The 23,182-nt window shown below is 46.2% G+C and overlaps 1 protein-coding gene across 2 annotated transcripts; it reads right to left on the bottom strand.

Annotated features, from left to right (window-relative positions):
• Nucleotides 1–549: 549 nt before the first annotated feature.
• Nucleotides 550–21,975, bottom strand: FSTL1 (follistatin like 1). Of its 2 annotated transcripts, XM_080987226.1 has the most exons (11): nt 21,958–21,975; nt 21,769–21,843; nt 14,209–14,313; nt 11,983–12,112; nt 10,561–10,593; nt 9,530–9,660; nt 7,515–7,633; nt 6,793–6,905; nt 6,244–6,354; nt 3,414–3,511; nt 550–2,026 (listed from the first exon to the last, which is right to left on the bottom strand). In XM_080987226.1, exons 1-11 carry the CDS (start codon nt 21,958–21,960, stop codon nt 1,982–1,984), a joined length of 963 nt encoding a protein of 320 aa, XP_080843352.1. In that variant the 5' UTR covers nt 21,961–21,975; the 3' UTR covers nt 550–1,981. The 2 variants fall into 2 exon arrangements, with proteins under 2 accessions (XP_080843352.1, XP_080843353.1); XM_080987227.1 differs by lacking the exons at nt 21,769–21,843; nt 21,958–21,975 and adding an exon at nt 20,711–20,776.
• Between the last annotated feature and the right edge of the window lie 1,207 nt (nt 21,976–23,182).

The raw sequence follows: 23,182 nt of genomic DNA, 5'->3' as shown, positions 1-23,182 counted from the left end.
TCTGTGGTTTAACCCACAGCGCCACCCGTGTGTAGACAAATAGCATGGTCATGGTTATTGGAATTTTGAGGGCACAATCCAGTTAAGTTAAGTATGCTTAAATCCCCTGAAATCATAGGCTTAAGTAAATCTATTGACTAGTACCTTTTGAAGGTTGTTGGATTTTAACATTTTTATAATCAACAATTCAATTAACCCTTCTCTTTACAATTCCCCCCTCTATCCTCAGGCCATATTTCCTAAAGTGATGGTGGTGAGAATTGAGAAAGTGTTTCCAACAGTTTGCATGCATTAAGGAAGTCCATTCAGTTATGGGGAGGGGGGCGGATCCTGCCTTTCCCTTTTGTCAAAGTCTGTTTGAATCCCTGGAAGTTTTCACTACTGATTCAAATAGCAGTTGTGGGAGATTTACATCAGGGAGGAACGACATGGGGGAAATTACTTTTGGACATATTCCCAAAGATTGGGGCTATCCAGCAGGACTTGAAATTTCAATCTAGGATAGAGTTTTCTCTTCAAAGATATGCACAAACAACAATGCTTCTGATGTTTACTATACCACTGTGGGGAGATTGAGTCCCCTGATTTTATTGCCAAAATTCCTAAATAGCATGGAACAGTCTCTGGCATCACACCAACAAATGCAATGTATTGATGGGTTTGCATATTCTCCTTCCTTTACTTGGTGTTTTCCTTCCCTCCTTTGCTGGAGGTTCTTTCCTTTCACTGCATGGGAAAAGTTGTGTCAGCACTCAGGTCAGCAACCTGCTTGGATATCCCAGCTGTGCAAGAGTCACAGAACCAGTCCCTAAGTAAAGAAGCACCGGGAACTTACACATCTTAGTGATTGCAGTTCCAAAATTGCTTCCATAGCATGAGGAGAACTTATACGTGTTTGCCCGACATAATATTTCCTTCCATTTAATGTAACAGGATTGGCCTTCAATTCTTCCTGAAGCGAATAATTCTCCCCCTCCCCTTCCTTGAAGAATTGACCCTGTGGGAGACAGGGTCTCCTTTGAAAACCCCATCCAGCTCTATTCATGCACGAAAGAAGGCTCTTTACCATAAAGGATGCTGAAATATCAAATCCAGAAGGGCCCCGTATGCTCTGAGCCCCTCTTTGGGCTGCACTGATTTGACTTCTTTGATACATGCAGCTATAATACAAAGCACGAACCAGAAGTACAGCATTTTTCAGTAACTATAAACAATATCTATAAATCAAAGATACAAAAAGCTCAGTTAAAAGTCATTACTTAAAAAAAGAATCAGTGTAAGAGTGTGATAAGAAAATATACTGTAGCACCTTTGCAAAGAGAGAGGGGAAGAAAATGAGGTCACTTTGGAACTCAATGCAGTGGGCCGTCTGGCTTCTGGCAGAGATTTGGTCTGTGTTCACCAGGAACCCCCTTACACAGGCACAGTAAACCAGTCTGAACGGCCAGATACTCTTTGGGAGCAGAGTATGGACAGGAAAGGGAAGATGGGGTGAAAGTTGTTCATGTGTGAAAACAGAAAAGCCAGTTATCAAGATCGTGAGGCATAGCAATATCCCATGGAATATATGCTTCGCCATAGGCACTTCCTTTCCAAGTCCCTGCAGTTATGGTAGTAGCTTTTAGGCTGTCAGCAAAACTCAAGAGAGGCAGCAAGATCCCACACAGGATAGGAGCTCAGGGATGCCACGCCCTAAGTGCCAGAGCTGGAATTATTTGTGGTCCTCACTAATGCCCTCAGTTCAGTTCCTTTCCTCATTGTAAAAAAAACAACAACCATGATACAGAGGGGTTTCTCTTAAATTTTAAAAGAACCTATCTTTTTCTTTGCCCCCCCCCCCATTGCTATACAATGTAAATATCTGTGACTGGGCAACAAGTCCTACACACATTTGCATATTGAAATCAGCACTGAAGGAAGACGGGTGGGTGAGTCAGGCGACACACACCGGCTTCGGGCATCTTCCACTTGCGCGCTTCGCTTACATCTCTTTGGTGGCCGTTCGCTTGGTCTTCTCAGATGTCTCCTGGAAAGGAAAAGGAGAGAAATCTAACGCTTGCACTGTGATTTCACAAGCTGGTGCCAGGATAGGGGGCCCACAGAAAGAAAAACCTACTTATCTGGTCCGCTTTATATACTCAGTTCTTATATTAACCACAGGACACAGTTCTTCCCCCACCCCACTAAGATCTGTCTGGGATGAAAACATGCTAAATAGGGAGCTGGAACAAATTTTCAAAATGTTTCTGTTCCAGAACTGTTGTATTAGGACCCAGAATCACACTTCTGATTTGAGTATTTGTCTATGTCAGGGGTCAGCAACCTTTTTCTGCTTAACTATGAACCATCTAACTGATCCATTCTTAAGGAAATCAGCCCTGAGTGCTCACTGGAAGGACAGATCGTGAAGCTGAGGCTCCAAGACTTTGGCCACCTCATGAGAAGAGAAGACTCCCTGGAGAAGACCCTGATGTTGGGAAAGATGGAGGGCCCAAGGAGAAGGAGACAATGGAGAACGAGATGGTGGGACAGTGTTCTCGAAGCGACCAGCATGAGTTTGACTAAACTGAGGGAGGCAGTGGAAGACAGGAGGGCCTGGCGTGCTCTGGTCCAGGGGGTCACGAAGAGTCAGACACGACTAAATGACTAAACAACAACACTGAACCATCTGCAAAGGCCCCCTTGAGGGAAGTTTTCCTCTCTCTTGTAACACTAGTACTCAGGGCCACTTGATTTGTGGGATTCTCTCCCCAGAGAGGCTCCCCGGGCACCTTCATTACATATATTTAGGCACCAGGTGAAAATGTTTCTCTTAGGCTTAGGCTGACTGAACATTCAACGGCCATTTAAATGTATTTGTGAAATATTGGTTTGTTCCTGTTTTTGTTTTATTATGCATTTTGGGTTCTCTTTTTTATATTGTGAAATGCCTTGTTATCTTCAGGGGAAGGATGGTATACAAATTTAATAAATAATAGTAGTAGTAGTAGTATTAATAATTATAATTATAAAACACAACACAAATACATCCCATCAAGCACTGCCCACTAGTGTTGACAAGATACATCAAAATGGATTTTGGAGGCATAAAACCGGAAGTGCTTATGTGTGGACAAAGGTGCACAAATGTACACATGTAAACAGTGACTCGTGTATGTGTTAAAGCTCTAGTGCGGACCCAGGATCAGGGCAAGGGGTTCTGTCCATTTGCCTGCATAAAATTCCTTCTTGACTTTGGTGACCAGGCAAGTCACTAAAACAAAACTGGCTGGAGTTCTGTTGTATCCCTAGTTATTCTCAGCAGCCTCCAATAGGTACAGAATCTTATAGCTGTTCAGCAGAAAGACCTATAGAAATAAATATATAGCCAGCATGTTTGTAAGGCAAAGAAATCTCTACAGTCCCCTTCCAACCTGGTGCTTTTGCAGCTCCTGAACATATCTGGCCAGTTCTTCTTCAGTCATCTTATCTTCAGGCTGCTGCCCTTCAGAAGGCACTTTTTGGTTCTTGCCTACAAGGATAAGTGGATTACACAACTGTCACAGGATCAGAGCAAATTCTACCACCACATCAAATTTAACACAAAGTGTTGGCTTTGTTGACCAGAAGACAGAAACCACTGAGGTTGAATACTAGCAAGGAGAAAGGAGTTGGCTTAGAAATATCTCCATACATATCCTATCATAGAGATGTTCATGGTGAAATTCATAGACACACCAAATTAGTCTAACCTTTGCAAAAACCCAATTCCAACTGCCCACTCGTGGTCTTTGCAGGAGCTGCAGAACTCTGGGGTAAGCAGCAAGAATACTGAAATGAACTTCCTTAATGTACCCAAGAACTAATGATGAAACCAATTTGTCTCATTCTCTTCCCTCATCCCCACCCCCTTGGTAAGTATCTTGCAACCATTCACACAACCTCCCCAAGCTTGGGGCAATCTTCAGGTAAAACAGTAGCATGCTACTAGACCCTGTTTTCCACTTGGTGCAATTGCTTACTACTTGGTGCAGCCACTTAAAATTCTCGCTGATGAGCTCATCATGGCAGCCTGTCATCCAGTTAGACCAGCCTTTTTCAGCAGCAGTTAGTGAGAAAATTGAATGGGTCAGTCAAAGACTGAGAGGTAAAAGTACATGATGAAGGGAAGGCAGATAATCAGTTTTATGCCTGGCATGTAGTGAGATTCAAAGAGAGGCAGAAGGAACGGTTACAAGACTAAAACATAAAAGAGCTGGAGTTCTCCCCCTTATAAAGGGATCAGTAAGAGGAAACATAATAAAAGGGACTCTCCTCGCATAATAATAAGATGCCATCAAAAAGGAGCTGGGGTTTGGGCAGCTGAATACATGCAAATTTTAAGCTGATCAAAGGCAGCAGTGCGGTGCAGATTTTCTAATTAGATTAGAGTTTATTGTCGCTTTGTGTGCCCCCTCCTGGCCATCAGCGTTGCAGCACTGCTATTTATCCTGCCTGTTCAGTTCTTCAAGCTTCCCACTTGCTCTCCTGGCCTTAGATCTGGAGGGTAAGTGGTTTAAATTCACCCATGTCCTCCTCAGCTTTGGCTGAACAAAGGCACGAGCTCCCACCTCCTTCAGCCATATGCAACAGCAAAGTTTCTCAGGAGCTTTCTCCTTTCTCACAAGACATGGTGGCCTCTAGCTCAAAAGGAACTGCCTTGCACCCTGGACCCTGGACAGCGTATGCTGGGCCTTCATCTGCCATGGGCAGCCTTGGGGAAATGGACCACCCTGGGGGTACAGGCGAGGTCACAGGTCAAGATCAAGAATTTAATGTCATTCAACAGAGTCAAACCAAATGCATCTGTGGTTGTTATGGAAGGGAGAACAAAAGAGCAAACAGCCTCTCTTCTTTTGCTCACCTAAGTTATTAGTGTTGCCATCATTTGTTTTCCACTCATAGAAGGGTGGACATTTTTCTATCGGACATTTCTATTTCTATGTGGAGTAGACCGTGGGATCGGTCTTTCCACTCACCCCATTCCACCAAAATTCCGTCGCTCTCCCTAGTTTCCAACTGGCAGTGCTAAGTTGACATTTGGCTTTTCAGAACTTTCTTTGATACAAATTACAATCTAAGAGTCATGTTTACATGTCCTATATATTTGGAATGCTGCTTGTTTATCTGTTTGCTGTGCATTGGGGCTCCTCCTAAGATAGTGTAACCTAATTTTGCATGAGGGTTCCTGGGGTAAAAGAGGAACAGGTTTTCATCTCCTAAGATAGTAAAGGTAAAGGGGACCCCTGACCACTAGGTCCAGTCGTGACCGACTCTGGGGTTGCAGCGCTCATCTCGCTTTATTGGCCAAGGGAGCCGGCGTACAGCTTCCGGGTCATGTGGCCAGCATGACTAAGCCGCTTCTGGCGAACCAGAGCAGTGCACAGAAACACCATTTACCTTCCCGCTGGAGCAGTACCGATTTATCTACTTGCACTTTGACGTGCTTTCGAACTGCTAGGTTGGCAGGAGCAGGGACAGAGCAACGGGAGCTCACTCCGTCGTGGGGATTCGAACCGCCGACCTTCTGATCGGCAAGTCCTAGGCTCTGTGGTTTAACCCACAGTGCCACCCGCGTCCCATCTCCTAAGATAGTGTAACCTAATTTTGCAGGAGGGTTCCTTTGGTAAAAGAGGAACAGGTTTTTATACAGTGGTACCTTGGTTTTCGAACAGCTTAGTTCTCTAACATTTTGGCTCCCAAAAGCCGCAAACCCAGAAGTGAATGTTCCGGTTTGCAAACTATTTTTGGAAGCCTAATGTCTGATGGGGCTTCAAATTGGCTGCAAGAGCTTCCTGCAGCCAATCAGAAGCCGTGCTTCGGTTTCCGAACATTTTGGAAGTCAAACGGACTTCTGGAATGGATTTCATTCGACTTCCAAGGTACGACTGTACTCCATTTTGAACCAATTCCCATGGTCCTTTGATGCCTTCAAATAATTAATGCCCAAGTAGTCCCCAGAACTGAAGTGACCAGAATAGTACATTGAGAGTATATTGGGTAGTGGGAGAAGGGTCTCTTCTATCACGAAAACAACATTTTTCCGATTTCCAGGTTATAAAATAACTGATCCCAGACCAAGGATGGTTCATGGGATTTTGATCTGGAACTCCTTCTGCATTCAAGTACTTGGAGCAAAAAGCCAACGGTCCAGACATCACATTTCTTTCCTCTGGGGAAGAAAGATTGTTCTAAAATGACCCGAGATTTCCTTGGTTGACATACCTTCACAGGTCATGGCAGTACACACCCAATTCCCACAGGCACAGACACAACGGTTACACTCCACCTGGGTCTCGGCTCCATCCTCATAGGTTTCATCTTCCAGGGCACATTCTAGAAAGATCACAGAGAATGGAATATTGTCTCAATATACAGTGTTACCTCTGGTTACGAACTTAATTCATTCCGGAGGTCCGTTCTTAACCTGAAACCGTTCTTAATCTGAGGTACCACTTTAGCTAATGGGAACTCCCGCTGGCGTGCAATTTCTGTTCTCATCCTAAGGTAAAGTTCTTAACCTGAGGTATTACTTCTGGGTTAGTGGAGTCTGTAACCCGAGGTACCACTGTATATGAAACCTGTGGCTTAGTGTGAAATGTGGCTTATAACATATGGATAATGATAGAGCAGACTAAAGATTAATGACTAATCAGAGACAGGTTGATAAGAAACTGGCTGGTTTTTGAGACACATTTCCAGCCCTAAATCTCTCTGCTCTTTCTACTCTTTTAGGAATCTCAGTCTCTCTCTGTGCAGACAAGGTGCTCCTACTTTTTTCTGGTGGGTTGAAGGCTGGATTGAGGCATTTCAAAAATTCATTGAAGCTAAGCTTCCAGTCAGCATTCTCATCAGAGAGCTCAATGAGGGCATCTACGCAGAGTCCCCTGCAAGAAACACAGAAAATGCAAGTATCAGCCTAGAAGACATCACAGCAAAGCAGGAATGGCTACCATGTTTACAATGAAATGTTGTCAAATCGTTTCACTTGGATTTTCTGAACATGTGAAGCAGCCCACCAGATTATCGGCATTCAATGGCTGCTGATTCTTCCTATGGTCTAAACATGAGCAACTATTCCTTCTCAGGTAACTTGACAAGTTCCACAATCATCACTGGCAGTTACTAAACACTTTTACAGGCAAATGCAGAAGAACAGGAATGTAGGGTTAGGTTCAAATACTTGGCCATTAGTCTTGCTGCTTTCAAAGCATAGGTGAGAAGGTTTTTTGCCTGGCAAAGGCCAAGAACGGGAGCTTTCTGACAGATTGGTCTACTGTTTGAATCAGGAGGATTCCAGATCATGACTATAACCACCCTGTGATATGTAGAAGCTAACAGCGCACTGTTTTTGCTTGTGTTCCTGTAAAGGAGGGGTGGACTGTGGGCCCAATTAGATCTGGAATGGGTCCCAATTTGATCAGGGGAAAGAATCATGAAACTAAGTGCCATTTGTAGTTTGAATCTCATTCGCTTTGATTTCTGCCCCAAGCTACCTGAGCAACTTGTTGGTCTCTTGATTCACGTAGGTGGTGATGTTGACCGCTGTCTCATTTTGTTCCACAAACTTCAGGAACTCACTGGAATCCAGGCGAGAATCCCCATCGTCGAAATTCTACAAAGCAGCATGCAAGAGAGGCTGAAAACAACAGCGCTGCTTCCGTGGACCATTAGCTATTTCCTTTCACAACTTCCACCACTTGTTCACTTGAATGTAGCAGCGGATGACATGGAGGGGCTGTGTCGCTCACCTGACTTCCATGCAGGTGAATCGCTGCAGAGGGGGAGGAGGATAGTGGTGGCAAGGCTAGTGTGGTGTCAGCGCACTAGGAGGAACACTGGACTGACTCCATCAGTGTGTTTGTTCTGTGAGCATTCGTGTCATGCTTCAGAGATGCACCTTTGGCCGTGCATCAGCAGAACAAAGCGATTAGAGTCTCTTACCAGTTTAAGAGTGTTTAATGATCACAGCAAAAGAACACAGCAGCCATTCTCAGAGCGGAGGTGCTCCCAATTAAGTTTCCTCCTTCTTCCCCCTGAGTCATCGTCACTTCCCCTTCTTGCAACCTGATCTCGCAACCACTGAGCCCCCTGCATAGCAACCTTACCTGCTCTCCCTGCCCTTGGAAAGATAGGCTGGACCCTCTCTAGCGAAGGGGAGTCGGTTCTCTCTTTTCCTGTTCTGCTTCTTCTAGCTGTTCCTCACTCAGCTCTTCCCAGCTGTTGTTTTCTGAACTATGTCCCTCAGCAAACCAATTCTCTAAATCTATATTGCTCCACTCTTCCTGAGCAGCTTCAGGATCCTGGTCAGGAGCAGGAAGAGGGGAAGGTTCCTGCCATTCCTCTTCAGAGCTGTAATCCTCAGTCTGGTCTCTGGCAATCCAGCTACCATCACATTGCTCCCTTTCCCCACCTGGCTACGCTGGAGCGACTTAGCCAAACAGCAGTCAGGTGAGTGGCACAGTCTCACCGCTCGCCACCGCCTGCTGCCTGATCTTTATTTGTCAAGGACCTTAATCACCTCAACTGTAACTGAGACAGCATACGAAGTATTATATGGCCATACTGGCCACCAGAGGAGTCAATTCCTAGGGGGCTGTAGGGGCTTTGGACCCCACAATAAAATATTTGAGGGGGGCTGGCCCTCCAAAAAGTTGATGGGCATTCCCATACAAATGGGATGTGTGCACTGTGTCACGAGGTTGATTGTGCAGGGCGGGACTTCCCTGGGGCCCCACAATATTTTATTCAAGTTGGCACCCCTGCTGGCCAGTGAAGTTTAGAGACTACAGCTTGACGCTTTCCTTTTAGGGGGATGACTTGCTGGATACAACTTGCTTATGTTCAGGTCTGAATGAATGAAAGCCATATGTGCAGTGGGGGAAAAATTCTCTCCCAAATCTGATTAGCTTGACTTCGCTGCCTCAGACCTCTACAGTTTTTTTCCCATAGTAAGCTGCTTTATTTTCTGTCTTATTGAAAGGGTCCCAACACTGTTAGTTATTTTTAGATTGTGTGGGAGACTGAATTATACTTGACACAGTTCCAACCCGCCCCCCCAGGGCCCGCTGCTGTCTGAGAGTATTAAGCTAAGTCTTGCACATTTATCTGCAAATCAGGCATAATTGTTTCGTTGAGAAATAACAGTTTACCCAACATGAATATACAGGCCAGAATAATCTATAATATGGTAATAGTGACTCTCACGAAGCTGTTTTGCCTTCTGAATTAGCCATGTGTTTACTTGACGATTTCTCATTCATTTACCATCGTGATTGAAGATCTAATGCAGGGTTTATTATAGAAGCCTATAATCTGATCACATCTCTTTTGTAAATATAGAAAAGCAAGTGAAGGCTAAAGGCAGAGGTGAGAATGTAGAATATTCACAAGCTAGTTTGCCAAACAAATTAGTGATTCAGGAAAGTTCACACTAATACTATGAAGCAAATCTCTAACCGCCTCTTCCATCAGTTCACCATTTCTATTTTTCTTCTCCTGCCATCTGTACCTTGAAGTACTTGTCTAGGATTTCAGTGTAGTTGTTGCCTTTAGAGAACCAGCCATCAGGAATGATCTCAGTCTCAAGCCACTGGATGACACGACGCCGGAGTTCGTCCCGGTCAGTCTGGTAACAGACAACTATTGAGTGACAAGAAGAGGGGAGAGTTGGACCAGGAATGTCAGAGAGATACAAGGAATTGAAAGTGGGGGAGACAGCTAGATGGCAGGCAAGAAGCAACGCAATGTCTCTTCATCTCAAGTGGAAAATGGATCAGAAATCAGCAGACTCCCAGCTTATGGAGTGATAGGCCATGTTTATTTTCCTCTGCTGTTGAGGCACATGAGAAAGTACCACTGATTATGCACAGTGCTATTTTCAATGGGCAAGATAAACAAAATAAATTCTATGTTTTATTTCTTCAATCCAGAATATTAAAGGTGACAGTTCAGGAGCAGACAGAAGGCAAAATCTCTTTTGCCATTATCCACTGATCCTCAGTCAACCAGCTAGGCTTCGTTTTTCATATTCTACTTGGCACATTTCTATTGCTGTTTTTTATTACCAGCCTGGTGAGGCACAGTAGCCAACTACAACTGAACTGAGACTAAAAACGGAAAAGAAAAGGTAAATTGGGGGGTGGGGGAGAGGCACAAATTCCCTTATCCTTGAATTTTGCACATGAAGTAAATACTGCAGCTCAAGACATAGAACGTAGCTTAACCCCTGTAAACACTTTTCCAGACAGGATCTGCACTTGAAGGGCATTCAGACACTTTCCCTTTGACCTATATTGAACAAATGTAACATGAGGAACAAGAAGAAGGGGACAACAGAGGACGAGATGGTGGGACAATGTTCTTGAAGCTACCAGCATGAGTTTGACCAAACTGCGGAAGGCAGTGGAAGACAGGAGTGCCTGGCGTGCTCTGGTCCAGGGGGTCACGAAGAGGCGGACACGACTAAATGACTAAACAACAACAACAACAAACATGAGGAACAGCCCACAGACTGCACAGCACAGGCAAAGGCATATTTACCTGGACTTGCAGCGGAGTTCTCAGGCTTCTTCTCTATTTACAGAAAGAAATAAGAAAACTTCAGGTTGAAGGTACTGTAATGGTCTATGGTTTTCCTGAAGTACACCTCATATCTCCCCCAGACATTGCTGGGGTGGGGGGCAGTATTCAACTAACCCATCCCATCAATTCAATTAATTTCTCCGTGTGCAATAGGGCTTCCCCCCACCCACCCACCGCCCTAGTTCAGAGTCTGGGTGTCTTGCCTAGAGGAATCAATAAAGGCATTTTCAAGTGCAATGGTGCTCACATGGCACGGCACTGGCAACCCTTGAGGAAACTATTCGAAAGTTTAACATCCTTTTCTTGACATTTTGGTTGACCCTCCATTAAAAGTATTGCCCAACTTTTGATTCTGGAACATGATGGTGATGATGATGTTTTCCCATTTACTGTCAGCTGCACTGGAGGTCAGGTGGAAATATAAGTATTGTAAACGAACAGCTTGTCCCTTACAGTATTGCAAGGAACGTTCATGTGGCAGGACTCAGTAGCACATACAGCTGTTCATCTAGGGCTCCTACTTTCACCCGAGTTCGGCCACAAAACACTCAGCCAAGCTCCAGGGAAATCATCCCTGGTATGGCTGACTGCAGATTGTAAATTCCACCTACTATTGACATTACTTCCCATATCTTCCTCTATTTCCTTGTTACGATTCTGTCTCACAAGACCAGAGAGCGATGTTTTTTCACCGTAGTGCGCCACAGTCAGGGCTGCACTGCAATGGGCTGGGTCAAAAGTCTTATGTCACAGTGACAACCGGCTCCTTGCTTTGTTGCCCTCACTTCTGGGGCCATCCAATAATAATAATATTATTATTATAATTTATTATTTATACCCTGCCCATCTGGCTGAGTTTCCCCAGCCACTCTGGGCGGCTCCCAATCAAGTGTTAAAAACAGTACAGTGTTAAATATTAAAAACTTCCCTGAACAGGGCTGCCTTCAGATGTCTTTTAAAGACAGGATAGCTGCTTATTTCCTTCACATCTGAAGGGAGGGTGTTCCACAGAGTGGGCGCCACCATCGAGAAGGCCCTCTGCCTGGTTCCCTGTAACCTCACTTCTCACAGCGAGGGAACCACCAGAAGGCCCTCGGCGCTGGATCTCAGTGTCCGGGCTGAACGATGGAGGTGGAGACACTCCTTCAGGTATACAGGACCTTCAGGTATACAGGATCCAACACACTCTTTAGCAGCAATATTCAGTGGAAACAGGCAGGGAATGTTGTGGCACATTAAGTCATGTGCCTTTGAAAAACCAAAATGGTTATCTGGTGCCAGAATTCCCAAAGCTGGATTGAATTCGAATGTCCTCTAACCCAGGACTTACTGGAGTAGTAGCTGTTCCAGGGGTACCCCAGCCCCAAGGATCTGACTTACCTTTGCAGTGACCATCATAGTCCACCTGAATTTTGGAGCCAGTGAGGCAAGCATCACGATGCAGCTCACAGTGGTTCAGGTATGTCTTGCCGTTGCTGCCACAAACTGGCCTTTTGTGAGGCTTGCATCTCTGCAGCAGCAACAAAAAGAAAATGACAGATCCAATATAACTAGGCTCCAAAGGTGGAAGGAGACACACAGGGCATAAAGATAAGCAGTTTCACACAGGCAATATAAATTAGGAGGGCTTGAGAGGGAAGGCCAAACTACAACTTACATAAATCACAGTTTGCCCCTGAGTGCAGGATTTTCCTTCCTGAATAGTGGGAACTTCCCCACCCACTACAAATAGCAGACATGTGGGGTCCAGTTTGGATTGGCACCACAGTGGGGAAACGTAGTCGGATCAAGGGTTACAACGCACAAAGAAATAATTCATCAACAAACAGAAACAAAGGATCCAGACATGTCTAGGTTTTGATGAGATTAACTTTACAGTCTGAGTTTGTCCCAAAGCTCATGAATTCTTAAACTAATTCAGGGAGGGCCTGAATAGGGCAAGTGACATACAGGATAAAATCATATGCATACACTGTTGCCGCTTGTTTTTCTTCCCTGATTAGAAGACATCCGCCCTCTCATTCTTCAAATCCCTCCTCAAATCTTCCACAGAGCCTTTAGCCATCCCCAGTGCTTTTTTCTGGGGGGGACGCAGGGGTACTCATACTCCTAAGCATTTTGTGAATCTTTGTACTTTTGTCCATTTACTATATTTATTTTCCTTGATTTGGACTATAAAATGGTGATTTTCTTGAATAAAATGTGAGTACCCCTAAACATTTTTTTAAAGAAAAAAAGCACTGATTATCCCTGTTTTAGCTTATTGCAGGGGTCAGCAATCTTTTTCAGCAGGGGGCCGGTTCACTGTCCCTCAGACCGGGGGGGGGGGGTGACTATATTTTGAAAAAAAAGAACAAATTCCTATGCCCCACAAATAACCCAGAGATGCATTTTAAATAAAAGCACACATTCTACTCATGTAAAAACACACTGATTCCCGGACCGTCCGCGGGCCAGATTGAGAAGGCGATTGGGCCGGATCCGGCCCCCGGGTCTTAGGTTGCCTACCCGTGACTTATTGCTTTAGTTCTCATCCTTTATGGAAAACTAAGCCCCACTACGTGTAACTTACTGAACTGAAAGCATTAGTCTCCCCCTATTTGGGCTTATTTACATCTTCTCCCTCCTCTTCTTCTATTGCTTCCTGCTATAATGTGGGCAATATATACTGTAGGCAAATGCACCTTAGGGAAACCTACATTAGTGAAACAACAAGTAATAATTATAATCACAGTCACAGGCTGCATCAAATAGGTGCTTATGACGGTTTGCTAAGTATACTCCACATACCAGTCAGAAGACCAAAATGCTTTGGAGGGAAGCACCATAATAGGATGTGCTGTTAAGTGCTCAGGAAATGTGATGTTGCTACAGTGATACCTCGGGTTAAGAACTTAATTCGTTCCGGAGGTCCGTTCTTAACCTGAAACTGTTCTTAACCTGAAGCACCACTTTAGCTAATGGGGCCTTCCGCTGCTGCCGCACTGCCGGAGCCTGATTTCTGTTCTCCTCCTGAAGCAAAGTTCTTAACCTGAAGCACCACTTTAGCTAATGGGGCCTCCTGCTGCTGCCGCGCCGCCGGAGGCCGATTTCTGTTCTTATGCTGAAGCACTGTTTCTGGGTTAGCGGAGTCTGCAACCTGAAGCGTATGTAACCTGAGGTACCACTGTACAATGAAAGAATTACCTTGAGAGAAGATTTGAGTCATTGATGCAAAAAAGAAGCATACAGTGGTACCTCTGGTTAAGAACTTAATTCGTTCTGGAGGTCCATTCTTAACCTGAAACTGTTCTTAACCTGAAGCACCACTTTAGCTAATGGGGCCACACGATTTCTGTTCTCATCCTGAAGCAAAGTTCTTAACCCAAGGTACTACTTCCGGGTTAGCGGAGTCCGTAACCTAAAGCGTCTGTAACCCAAGGTGTATGTAACCCGAGGTACTGCTGTACATGCAACAAACCAAGAAGGCTGGGCAGAAAATCCCTAGGACCACAGAGGAAGCAGGAGGGAGCACACATCAGCCACTACCACTAGGCGTGCTGGTTCTCCACATTTGGGATGACATCAGCCTTTGATCTCAGCGGTCGGTCCCAGGACTTCGCTTACCTCAATGCAGAGACAGGTGGGCTCACTCTTCTCTGTCACAGCACACTCCCGGCCAGCCCCACAGAACACATTAGCACAGATTTTAGATTTGCTCATCGGCTCTTCCTGCAAGGCATAAAAGAAAAAAATAGTTTGTTGGGGGGGGGGGAGAAGCCTTCTTCAGATAAAGACTGTGTCTTTTATTTAGCTACTACTGTACATTGATATCCTGCCCAATAATAAAAGTTATGGGTGGCTAACAATGAAAGAAAAACTTTAAGAGGTAAAAACCACAAACAGCAACCAATAACTGCAACCTTCTCACAGATCTTAAAAGTTCCAGAAATATCAGAAAAGCCACAGATCACTAGCAGATTGAACAAGCCTTTGTGGGTGATTTGTTGACTTTAGCTGGCAGGTGTCAATCAAAAAGTTATTGACACCTTCTCAGTGCCTTTGCCAGAAAATGGATTCTAAACTACGTGGTTACATGCACATCTTTAAATGTTGCAGCTTTTCCATCAATCCGATCTGCTGCTGTCCTAACATATCTTTCTCAAAATTAAAATTGAACAAAGGGTGTCTTTCTTATTCACTGGGAAGCACAGCAGTTAAAGCACTAGGCTGTGAGCTCCTGTTGGCAAAAGTCCACTTTGAGAGGATGGGCCAATTAGTCGGGGTGGGGAAGCAGTGGTCCTCCAGATGTTGTCAGCCATGCTGGCTGGGGCTAATGGGAGTTGCCATCCCACAACATCTGGAGAACCACAGCTTCCCCACCCCTTAGCACAAGTTGGTCTGAGAAGCAGAGAAAACAGAAAAGTTAACCTCTGCTCTCTAAGCAAAATTTCACAAGCCAAGATGCACTAGAATAACCACAGAAAATATTAAGGCTACCAAGGTGCGTTTTTCAAATTAGACAGGGAAGTATTTATTGTTGATTCAGAGTCATCTCTCAAAACAGAAGGGCCAGGTCTGTGCATCTGTGGTTATGTGTGTGTTACTGTGACCATAAAGAAGGCTGATCGCCGAATAATAGATGCTTTTGAATTCTGGTGCTGGAGGAGACTCTTGAGAGTCCCATGGACTGCAAGAAGATCCAACCTATCCATTCTGAAGGAAATCAGCCCTGAGTGCTCCCTGGAAGGACAGATCCTGAAGCTGAGGCTCCAAGACTTTGGCCACCTCATGAGAAGAGAAGACTCCCTGGAGAAGACCCTGATCCTGGGAAAGATGGAGGGCACAAGGAGAAGGGGACGACAGAGGACAAGATGGTGGGACAGTGTTCTTGAAGCTACTAACATGAGTTTGACCAAACTGGGGGAGGCAGTGGAAGACAGGAGGGCCTGGAATGCTCTGGTCCAGGGGGTCACGAAGAGTCAAACATGACTAAACAACAACAACAATTGTGACCTGGAGTGCAAGGAGACTGGCATTAATGCCAACCCCCTTCACAACAGTCTGAGCAAAGGGGAAATAACAGCTTTGAGTCTATTAGTTTAAGCACCCCACGAAGCTTCTGTATTAAAATGTCCAACTCTGACAATGTTTTCCCAGCTTGTCATAAATGTTTCCCCACCCTGCTTCACTTTCCGAGACCAGCCAAGCGCAAACTCCACCCATCTTACATCTTGCATTCTTGGCTCTCATACTTTCTAACAAAAACCAACTGCAAAATACACCCCCAGGAGGAACGAGGTCGCTGCCTATTCAGCCAGACCTCAAGTCTCCAGGAGGCTGGCCAATCGGGGCATTCCAGAGTTACATGGTCACAGGGGCTGAGACCATTGTTTCAAAGGAGCAAGAACCTCCCAAAGGATCTGGCTGCACAAACCCAGAACAGCAGAACATGCAGCTCCCCTACCCTGTCAGAAGATTGGAATGCCCTTTAAAAGGCAATATTGCAAATATGTACAAGGAAAGTCACAGCAATGTTTTTAGTCCTCTCTTAGCAGCTTTTGAAACTTTTCTAGCACCAAACAGTTGAAACCACATGAATGCAACAAAGACAATGGAAAATCAAATGCTGGAAGCTTCCTCCCCTTGCAGTGCCTCTACTAAAATATTAAAATGCTACGAACTTAAAAAATAAAACCCATTCCATGTGCTAAACTTAGGAAATCAGAGCACATTTTAAGGAGGACCTAATGCTAAATGCCTAGACTATTTTTTTTAAAAAACCCCACTCTTGGAACAATCTGAAGGCATCGAATTGTTTATGTAAAAGGTCACATAAGAACATTGAATCTGCATATTCTTAATATTCTCAAAAGCTCCAGCCTGATATAAGAACTCTCGAAACAGAAGTGAAGATCAGGCAGCAGGCCAGGACCCGACCTAGGCTTAGGTCACTCGGCAGAAGTGTTTTTCTTCCCTCCTCACCAGCCGTTTTGCAGTTCAGTTCTTCTGAAGCCTTCCCAGGAAACTGGTCCCAAACCACCTTTTTCTTTACAATTATATTCTACCTTTCCTCCAAGGAGCTCAAGGCAGCTTACGTGGCTTCTCCTCCATTTTATAATCACTGCAACCCTGACAGACAGCAGTGAGCTTCATAGAACCTGCACCATCTTAGTCTGGCTCTTCAGGATCAGACCTTATATCATTTAACGCCAGCTAGGAGCAGACCAGCAATCCAGCCTCACCTCACATGTGTTCGACATCTACCACTTCAACCAGCAAACACACAACTGCTAATGGCAGGTGTGTGTCATAGAATCATAGAATCATAGAGTTGGAAGAGACCACAAGGGCCATCGAGTCCATGCAACACAATGCATGCCTAAGTATGCTTACTCAGGTGTACGTTCCACTGTGTTCAGTGGGGCTCTCTCTCAAGTAAATGTGGTTATGATTTCTTCCTAAGACCATCTTTAAAACTAAATTTATTCACAGCACTGATCAAAATTCCAGGTCAGAAATCAAAATAGCACTACTAGGGCCACACTATTGGCCCTCTGACCAAAACAGTGACAATGACCCTGAAATTAAAAAAAAACAGATCAGGGAGGCAACTAAAGCAGAATATCTCCATGCACAGGAAGCCACATTCCTGCATGTGCACACAACTCCCTCTCACACACACATTCAAGGTGTGTTGCTAACACACTTTGGAGAAGTTAAGGCACTTACAGATTCACTCAGTGTGTTGAACCCAGAGCGAACTGCTCCAGAAGCTCTGCATCTTGGTAATCAAGATAGCCCCACAATTAATTGATAGTTGCTGTAATGATGAGCTCCTATATAAAATCATAGAACTGTAGAGTTGGAAGGGATCCCTAGAGTCATCTAGTCCAGCCCGCTGCAATGCAGGAATGTTAATGTTTATGAATATATGTTTGTATTCACTTGCTTTGATATAAGCTAACTGGCTTGCTTTAACCTTATCTGTGGGCTTGGGGCGCTGGGCTCTGAGCCCAGAAAGGGGGGCTATCTAGAAAATCTGGGTATTTGCCACCTATGCCCTCATCAGTCAAGTGATGCAAAGTCCTGCCCAAAGTGGCATATGCTGCTTTGTGTACAAAGAATGTAAAAACGTTTGCTTGGGCGCAGACTAGTCACGGCAACCTCTCATAGCTGCAGTGTCCGTCCTGCACCTGTAAAGGCAATGGGACTGTGCAGTCTATGCTGCAAGCTTACATTTTCTTTTTTTAAAAAAGCGCTAGAACTGATCACTCTGGCATTTTTGATGTCGTCCTTCTTCAGTATACCTGCCCTGCTTTGGTCTGGTGGACCAGGATACTCAGGCTCCAAAAGATGGCAGTGGAGCATCATCGAAGGATGTGGGAGGAGTCTGAGAACTGATTTGGAAAAACAGCTAGATGGCAGCCTTGTCCCTCCATCAGTTGTTCACTACAAGTACCTCCTGACTGATGTGTGCCTGATGAAACAAGTGGGGCAATGTTTTTTGACCTGGAATGAGTTTGAGCTCTGTAGGAGTGATGGCTGTGAAGAAATAGCACTTCTCTGCCACCGTTGCATTTGCACAGAGTAGCCCAATGGAGCTTTTTCAAGCAGCCAAAAGTCCTGCTACATCTTGGTCCACTCAGTAGCCTTTTGTGACCAATTTGCACAACACTTTACAGATGAATTTCCCCAGTTGCATGCCGACACAGAGGTCAGTTAGTTGATATAACTTTGGCTCCTGTTTATCTGATTTCATTTATTTATTTAGATAGTTTTTTCCTGTTCTGCCCTTCTAATGGTCATGCCCCCTTTGGGTGGTTATTTGCACAGCCCAGGGAAATGGACAGACAGGATCCTTGGAGGGGAGAGACCTCCTTGCTGTGAGCGATTCTAAAAGCTGCCAGGGGGACCGGTCAACAGGATAAGGGCATTTGTAACTGTCTCCTTATTCCAAGAGGATGTGAAATTGCAAAGTTTAACTACTGCAGAGCTCTCTCCCTGCACCAACTCTCTGATACACGTGAGAACTTTGTCTGGACCAAACTGTACTGGTGTAGCAATACTCCCTCCCCTTAGCAGCTGGGATCAGCTTCTTCCACATCGGAGACGTAAGGGTCAGCTGGAAAGCTCTCTGCTGGTGAGTGCCAGGCCCCCCATTCCAACAACGGATGTGAAAGCCAAGCCTTCAGGAGGACTTTCTCCCTTGCCGCATCACAGCCTGGCCGCACAGAACAGAACAGTCACTGCACCCGCAGAGTCCCACTGCAACTCCCTACAGGGCCAGGGGCGTATTGTCTCCATCACAGCAGGAGGGAGGTTGAAGCAAGAACATTTGAAGAGCACCACTCTCTTTCTCCCAAACCCTTTTCCCGAAACAGTCACTGTTCACCCAGGTCCAGACACCATGCATTGAAGCCACTGATCAATGTTTGCTTGCCTACTCAAGGCTCCAGGGAGCGAATACCAACAAAGGTGGCATGAGCTTTTCCTTTACAAGAAAAGCTACCTCCTGTTTAAGAGCAGATTAAACAATTCCATTTTAGCAAAGGCATGAACAGGCAGACATAGCTGCACTCAGTAAGACAGGTCCAGAGCCTGGTCTTGACCATTTTACGAATGTGATGAAAAACTGATGTACTGTTACTTTGGCAGGAAGATTATATGGTTTCTGGTTACAAACCTTTTTCTTATGTAAATAAAGGAATTTACTGATCAAAGGCGCTCTTGTTCACCTTGCCCTTACCATCCTTGCCAACAACAGCATCCAGAGCTGTTCAGGAACAGCCAAGAGTTCTCACAACCTGTCACATTTTCCAGACTCCTAAGCACCTTTCTGCCAAATTACAGCCAAAGAGGTCACAATATGTAGCACATTCTTTCTTGGCTACATACTGGAAAGGTTTTGCACAAAAGCAGCTCAAACCAAGTGGTGAAAAAGCTGCTTGCTTTCAAAGACATTAGAGGAATTTCTGTGTTACAATTTCCCCAATTTGGGAGCTTGTGGTGATCAGTGGAGCAGACCAGACTGCTGGATTAATCTGAGAGTGTGGCCAAGAAAAACTCCCTCCAGCAAGACACACTTAAGAGTGCACTAAGGAATCCCAACATTTGCAGAGAGAACGATCTTATTCTCAAGTTACACCTCCTGATCAGTATCACTCCCGAGTCCTCTGCACATGGTGAACTCAAGCACTGCGCATGGGGGAAAATTAACACCGGCATTCCAGCCCTCTTCCACTGGCAGAAGACTCTACTCCTACGCCAGTGGAGCACTGGCAGCACATAGGACAAAAAGTCGGCAGAGGTGGAGGCATGGTGAACAAGGAACAAAGCTCGGGAGGAATCCTATGCTTACTCAGGGCTCACTCCTACTCCCTGTGATGGCACAGCAGTAGCATCCTGCAAAAGCTGTCATTAACATTAAAACACACCCTTTGGAGACAATTTAGGTTCTCTCATCAGGGAGCCTTGCCAGGTGCCCAGCCTGAAGTTTTCCTAGTGACAAGTGAAAACTTTTTTATTTGCCTTTGCCTTTTGGCTCAGGGATGGGGAACCTGCAGCGTGACCAGGATAATGGGAGCTGGAATTCAGCTAGGCACTTGGAGAAGCTTTTACTTGAGAGTGGGGTAGAATATGGGGGTAGGGGAGTGGAAGTGGAAGTTGAAGAAAGGCTGCAATAGGGGTCATCCTTGGGGATACATTGCCCTGCAGTAAAAGCCCCTTTTTGCCTCCACTTAAATAATTTTGCATGTTGTTGTTGTTTTGCAGGGGGGAACAGGACAAAGATTACAATGACAAGCTAAGTACCCAGCTTTCTCTTATCCAAAGGAAACTAAACTTGGTAGCAGTGCCCTTGAAAATATCATCGCTTAGAACTGGGGAGCCATATTTCGGTACCTTTTACCCAAAGCCTTTATTTCTGTTTTGTTACCGGTCCAAATCCGAATTCACCATCTGCAGTTAATCTATAAAAAAAGGGCAGCGGGCAGCCCACCAGGGACCTCCGACCTCCATATTGCATAGTCTGTCCTTTTTGCCCGCTAGCCCACAGCAGCTTGAGTTTATTTTCTTTAAATCACTTCCACATTTCCCAGCCGTAATCATCAAATATTTTGCTTCTGACCTCATTTTCAGGGAGGCTGCAACTCTGGGGATTCAGACACCATTCCTTCATTCCTGGTCAAACAAAACGTTTGGCTTTTGAAAGAGAGAAGAGTCCCAGCGAAAATACTTGTGGAGAAGCAGATGATCCTCTAGCAGGGCTTCCAAAATTTTTTTTTAAAAAAGAAGGGAGGTGGTGGCACCGCCAAGGCTTTATGAGGAGACCTTTGAGACCTCATTTCGCTCACGAGGTCTCCTTAAGGGACCTCACCGTGAAGCTGAGGATTGCTTCCCCCCAAAGGAAAGAAGAAAAGCTGTTTCTTAAAAGAAAGGAAACCCATCTTCTCTTTCACATGGAAGCAGAACTACAGTGGGACCCTGGTTCTCAAGTTTGAATACCCTTGGGACTCAAACAACTTGGAACCCAAACACTGCAAAGCCGGAAGGAAATGTTCCGGTTTGCAAACTTTTTTCAGAAGCCGAACGTGCTCTGTTTTGAGCGTTATGCTTACATTTTGAGTGTTACACTGAGGTCTGTCTGTTTTTGCTATTTATTTCACGTTTTCCTCGCTGCAGCTCTCTTTTTGTGACTGTGTGGAACCCAGTGCAGCTCCTGATGGACTGACTGCGCGCCTGCAAGGACATCCTTTCTTGCTTTCATTTCATGGATCCGCGCTCTCCTCAGATAGCAGCATTCCTGCTCAACTGCTGTTTGAGGGGTTGTTTTCCAGAGTCTGGACCGGATTCGTCCGTTTTGCATTCCTTTCTATGGGAAAGCGCGCCTTGCATTTGGAACGCTTTGGTTTCTGAACGGACTTCCAGGACGGAGGAAGTTTGAGAGCCGAGGGGCCCCTGGATAAACTCTCTTTTGCCAAGGAAAAGTTCTTTCTTGCTGGACAAGCCCCTCCCGAGGGCGGCCCCCAGCTGCTCCCGCCCGCTTTTGTTCCCCGAAAGCGGCCTCGGGCATCCCGGCCCTCCTTCCTCCCCGGCCCGCCGAGTTCTCCCGGCCCGAGACGGGGCTCGGGGCGCCGGGAAGGCCGCCTCTCCCTCCCTGCCTCCTTCCCGCCCGGCATCTCCTACCTCGGCGTCCCGGAGCGCCAGGAGGGTCCCGGCCAGGAGGGCGGCCACGGCGAGGCTCCTGCACAGCTGCGGCAACTGAGGGAAAGAGAGAGAGAGAGAGAAGAGAAGCTTAGTGGGCGCCTCCGGAGGGCGAGGGGGAACTTGCCCGCCCGCCGCCGCCGCCTCCTCCTCTCCCTCCGGCCGCCTCACCATCTTGGCGGGTCCCGGCCGCTCGCTCGCGCCTCTCCGCCTCTGTGCGCTGGGAAGGCGGCGGCGGAGGCTGAGGAGGGGAAAGGCGGCTCCTCCCTCGCGGCCCCCGCCTTCTTTTCCGCCTTCTCTTTCTTTCTCTCTTTCTCTCTTTCTTCCCTTCCCTCCATCCCGCCCCCTCACGCGGGGAGGGTCGTCTGGCTCCGGGCGGGAGAGAGAAGAGGGATGGGGAGGCCGGGCGGGGGGGGGGACTGGAAACATGGGGGGGGGACAGTTTCCCCCCGGAAAAAAATGAAGAGGGAAAAAATGTGTGTGGAATTTTCAAACTGTTTTTTTCAATTTTCCCAGGGAAAAAAAAACCCTGGTTTCCCCCCAGTTTTTACTGGGTTTTCCCCCCAGACCTTCCCAGTCCCAGCAAGGCTGGTGAGCAGCAGGGGCTCCAAACTCAAGTTTCCAGATTTTTTCCAATGAATCCGGGGACACTTTTCAACTTCAATGGATTTTGTATGGGGCCTGATTTGTGAATCTGGGGACTCTCCCCCGGAAACGGGGACGTCTGGGAACCATATTCCAAACCTGTTTTTGGACATGCCCCACCTCAGCATCTCTAAAATCCTGATGACTGCGACCCCCTGACATAGAATTCTTCTTATTCAAAAAGTGAACAGGTCCTATTCATGTGATGGAAAGCAGAGCACATGGAAACGCCGTTTACCTTCCCGCCGGAGCGGTACCTATTTATCTACTTGCACTTTGACATGCTTTTGAACTGCTAGGTTGGCAGGAGCTGGGACCAAACAACGGGAGCTCATCCCGTCGCAGGGATTCAAACCACCGACCTTCTGATCAGCAAGCCCAAGAGGCTCAGTGGTTTAGACCACAGCGCCACCCGCGTCCCTCACTTTGTCTAATGGGTGGGCCAGCCCTGCTTTTTTATTTAGCTATTGCCATTACCCCTTCTGCCCACTTTCCATGCCCAAGGGGCTTCGCCTTGGTTCCATCAATACATCCCAAAGGCCCAGCCAAATAGTGTCACAAGTAGGGGGTCTGTGAGAGACCATTTTGTCCCCAGCAACACCTACGCACTCCTCTTTCCTTTGCTCTGCCAGGAAAGCCTAAGCAGCACACACACACACACACACACACACCCCTTTGGCCGCAGCTTGCCCCCATGATCTGTGATGCTTGGATACCAATGTGCCCCCCTTCAGTCTCTGCATGCTCCTGC

This window comes from Podarcis pityusensis (assembly GCF_964106645.2).
Source record: "Podarcis pityusensis genome assembly, chromosome: 17".
In the NCBI taxonomy this organism is placed as follows: Eukaryota; Metazoa; Chordata; class Lepidosauria; order Squamata; family Lacertidae; genus Podarcis; species Podarcis pityusensis.
This window is presented reverse-complemented; position numbering and strand designations above follow the sequence as displayed.

Excerpts from the sequence above, each read along its gene's own strand:
- FSTL1 (XM_080987226.1), bottom strand. Across the intron at positions 9,661-10,560 it reads GAACTCCGCTGCAAGTCCAG|TTGTCTGTTACCAGACTGAC; the intron begins GTAAATATGCCT and ends GTCACTCAATAG. Across the intron at positions 6,355-6,792 it reads CTTCAACCCACCAGAAAAAA|AATGTGCCCTGGAAGATGAA; the intron begins GTAGGAGCACCT and ends TGATCTTTCTAG.